The 4,434-nt window shown below is 39.6% G+C and overlaps 1 protein-coding gene across 1 annotated transcript; it reads right to left on the bottom strand.

Moving 5' to 3' along the window:
* Positions 1-427: 427 nt before the first annotated feature.
* Positions 428-1,222, bottom strand: LOC110933213. Its single transcript, XM_022176446.1, has one exon. The coding sequence runs from the start codon at positions 1,220-1,222 to the stop codon at positions 428-430; it is 795 nt and encodes a 264-aa protein (XP_022032138.1).
* Between the last annotated feature and the right edge of the window lie 3,212 nt (positions 1,223-4,434).

The following is a 4,434-nucleotide window of genomic DNA, read 5'->3' as shown; positions in this document are numbered from 1 at the left end:
CCAATATGAAGGGGAGCATGGTTCTGATTCGGATTGGTCTTGTTTGGATGATTGTCACTGGAAATAGGCTAGATTTGTTTGGTTGTATGTTTGTATTTTGTACTAAACGTTGCAATGTAATCGAATCACTTTCCGCCAAAACTCTGTTTGAACACATTATTTGTACTAAAGCAGCCATATACAAACCAAACATAAAGATTGTAAACCAAACATTGTAAACCAAAATAAAGAAGCCATATGTAAACCAAACAGTTGTAAACCAAACATTGTAAACCAAAATACAAACTTGACAAACCAAAGATAAAGCTACAAACCAAACATTGTCTTGAACAAACAAACAAGCAAACATAGTCTAAAGTTACAAACCAAACATTGTCTTGAACAAACTTGACAAACAGAATTTTGGTCTAAATTTACAAACCATCCATCACTCATCAAGATTGTAAACTGGAGCACCTTGAGTGGCAGTGTGTGATTCCTGTGAAGCAGTGGATTGTTCACCCCCTTGTCCTTTGCAGCTCCTGACATTGTGACCCATGTTCCCACATTTACCACACTTGATGCTAGTTCCCTTTCTTGTCATTTTACCTCCTTTGTCGAACTCTTGCTCAAGCTCGTTTTCACCAAATGCCTTCTTTCTTTTCTTTTTTGGCCTTCCAACTTGTGTATGATGCTTTGGTGGGATGAGTGTTGTTGGACACTCTGAAGGAGTCCACATCTCCGGCCCGTTGATTGGCTCTATCACATTGTCATAGACTTTCTTCCATGTTGACAGCCAATAAACTTCATCCACCCACTCTTCTGGTATGCCAGCATCAATGCTATTCCTTGACATATCCCATATGGCTGCAACTGCATGTTTGCAAGGCATCCCTGTCAAATCCCACTTCCTGCATGCACAAGTTTTATGTTTAACATTCACAACAACCATTAAAACAGACATTTCAGCAGCCTGTTTCTTGATCTCATCGAAGACCTCAGTGGCATGAGGTGTCAGTGGCCCCATACACTTTGCTTGCAATTTCTTGACATTCACTATCCTCTTGGTCATGTACTCCCGAATGAATTCTAGGCATGTGATAATCAGCTTGTCCCTTGCTCCTACGATTTGTCTGTTAAAAACCTCACATATGTTGCTCAGCAACATATCACATTTAGCTCTTCTAGAAAAATATGCCCTTGACCAATCGGTGTATGGGATCTCATTCAGCCAGTCATACATAGCTCATTCTGTTGTCTTAATTTCTTCCATAGCTTTGTTAAAGTATGGAATAGATGTCTTCCTTCCGGCTGACCAAAGCAAATTCTTGTAAAGATCTCCACGCCACTTGGATTTCATGTTCTCATGGATGTGCCTCAAACAAAATCTGTGCTCACCATTAGGAAAAACAGCTAGCATAGCAGGAATCAGACCCTGTGATACAGAATGCAATTAATCACAATATTTTGCTACCAAAGTTTTTTGCAATGTATTAATTAACACTTAAGAACTTATTACCTTTTATCTGTCACTGATGAAGGTGAAACAAGAGTCAGCCGTACACCCTAGGTCATCTCTCAACAGTTGCAAAAACCATTTCCAGGTTTGTGTTGTTTCTGCCTCAACAAGGGCATAACAAATTGGATATATACTATTGATCCCATCAATACCAACAGCACTCAAGATCTGTCCAAATGGACCTTTCATGAAACAACCATCCACATCCAGCAATGGTCTTCCAATCATCTTAAATCCTCTCATCATAGAGGCAAAACAAAAATAAATCCTTCGAAATTGCATTATAGGACTAGCTGAGTTCCCACATGGCTCCACATCAATTTTAATTGTACTACCTGGGTTGGCTTTTAGAAGTTCATCACAGTATGACCTTAGCAGACCATACTGTTCTTGGTAATCACCATAAATCCTCGTAGTTGCTATCCTCTTGGCTCTGAAGACCTTATGTAGTGATATTTCTAGTTGATGCTTCCGAAGCAGTTGACTTTGGATTGCATGAATTGGCATGTCTGGATTGCTTTCAATCATAGGTTGGATCTCTCTGGCAATCGAACTCTTTGTGTACAAAAAAACGGCCCTTGTTCTCAAACAATTGTGTTGATTATGAATGGTCTTCAGACACCACTTATCCTTGTCTGTGTTCCTTGAGATGTGAACTGCCCAAGGACAAGTGGGTTTGATATGCCTTTTAAGGTGCTTGTATTTTTGCCCTACTTTGGTGCATTTACTATTTTGCCCCTCTTCTCCCTTTTTTTTACAGGACCAAGTAGTGGTGGCTTGCTTCCAAAACATACTACCCTATACCTTAACAATTCATTTTTTAGAATAAACACATGCCTCATTGCCTTAAGAGCATAATCTTTCACCATCTGATTCATCTTTTTCTTGTCATCAATAAGCTGACCAACAAAGAATGGCAGATCATTTGGACCTTTTAAAGCACCCTTGTTTCTCCTCCTTATCTTCCTGGCAACCTTATCTCTAAGGCTTGAATTGTCATCAGACCCACTTTCAAAATCCTCCAGGTCAACAGGCTGATGACCTTCTTCGCTTATCTCATCATCATGATCCCCATCACTTGAACCATCCAGTTCTTCCCTAGTAAATTCAACATTAGCCCTGAACCTCTGCATATCCACCTCTATTTCATAAACCAAATTATCTTCCTCAACATACTCATAATCAGGATCACTTCCTCATCTTCATTCATACTATGATTCTGATTATTTATTGTAAATGATGCTGGAACAATTGCTTTACATGCCCCTATAGGACCTTCACTTGTATTTTCCAAGATTGTTGACCTCCGGTGTTCAACATACATGTCTATCATGTGGACTCCTTGACGCACATGATCAAAGATAGGCTCTAAGTCAACATCACATTTTACTATCCTAAGACCAAAATCCAACGAATAGTACGGTTCCTTATAATGAATGCAGAAAAACAAACCATCATTGTATCCTAATTTCTTAACCATCTCCTCTAAAACATCAGTATTCAACACTTTAAAATCTACATGATCAATGTAGTTCATCTTCCCACCAAAGTATTTCCTATTTGGGTTTTCTACAAAATTACCTCCATGGTGAAATTTTATGGTAAATTGAGATTGGGTTTGACCTGTAAACAAATATCAACAACAAATTAACACAGAAAAAGGTTCAAATTTTACCTAATTCAGACCCTGTGAGCTTGCATGTCACTTACGGTACATTTCAGCCGGTTCGAAATACTGATCTTCTGCTCGTACCTTCCACAATCGAAGATCCATGCTCGTAACAGAGTTCTAATCACCTGTAATTGTTGAAGAATGCCTGATCGCTAATGAGGAGCTCTTGAATTTAGAGGTAGGTTAAGTTCAGGGTTTCAAAGTGATGAAAGGGGATTATATGAGGTTGCAGGTCAACAGGAAAGTGAATTTACCTATTTGCCCTTTGACCATTAACAGTAAACGATAGACTCTCACGGAAACATGGCCTGGGGGGTAAACATGCGACATAAGAGCAAACGTTGGGGGGTAAAATTGCAATTATTTCCTTAGGGGGGTAGACATGCCAATGACCCCAAACCTCAGGGGGTAAAATTGCAGTTTACTAAAAAATTAATAAACATGAAATTAATTATCTAATATAAAAAAGAAACTTGTCCCATCTTTTACCCACCCACCCCTTTTTCTTCAGCTTTCTTCACAATCTCAAACACACCACCACCACCGATCAATGACCACCACCCCCCACCTCCAGTCACCGGCGTCTCCAACAAACACCCTATCGAACCACTAGAAAACCCGATCCTAAATAATCAATGAAAATCAATGACCAACCACCACTAGGAAACCTAATCCTAAACAATCAACCAACCACCTCCACCATGTCGAACCACCAACCACTTCTGATCGACCATAATCACACGCTAAATGGCCAGCCCTTACATCGTCGCCTTTCTGTTGCCCATCTCACATTTCCTGGTCTGGATTTTCATTCCAGATTTGATTTTGGATGACGGATTTTTGTTTCAGATCTCATTTTGGTTGACGGATACTGGCCGGGAAAACGAGTGGTGGTCACCGGGGCAAAACTGTTTTGGTCACGGCTGTGTTGGTTGTTGGCTCTTGTCTGGGTTTAGAGAGATACGAATCCACGTCAGTCCTTCTTCCAGATCCTCGTCATGAGCTGCAAATGGTGGTGGGTTGTTAACATCACAAAGAGATCAAGAAGGCATTTTGGTTTACTATCCCAAATCCCAGTTTATGAATAAAGTCTACTTTTAAATTGAATGTGTTTTTAAAATGGAGATGATGAATAAGGTTGCTCAGATGAATAAGAAAATGGTGTGCTTTTAAATCTTGATGTAGTTTTTTGAAGATGCTGGTGATGATTGGAAGCATAGTTCAGTTTATGGAATAAAAAAGAATTGACAGTGAAACCATTTAA

The sequence above is a fragment of the Helianthus annuus genome, chromosome 4, assembly GCF_002127325.2.
Source record: "Helianthus annuus cultivar XRQ/B chromosome 4, HanXRQr2.0-SUNRISE, whole genome shotgun sequence".
NCBI classification, from domain to species: Eukaryota; Viridiplantae; Streptophyta; class Magnoliopsida; order Asterales; family Asteraceae; genus Helianthus; species Helianthus annuus.
This window is presented reverse-complemented; position numbering and strand designations above follow the sequence as displayed.

Bases quoted from the DNA above. Each gene is read 5' to 3' on its own strand.
- LOC110933213 (XM_022176446.1), bottom strand. From the start codon at position 1,222: ATGTATGACTGGCTGAATGAGATCCCATACACCGATTGGTCAAGGGCA.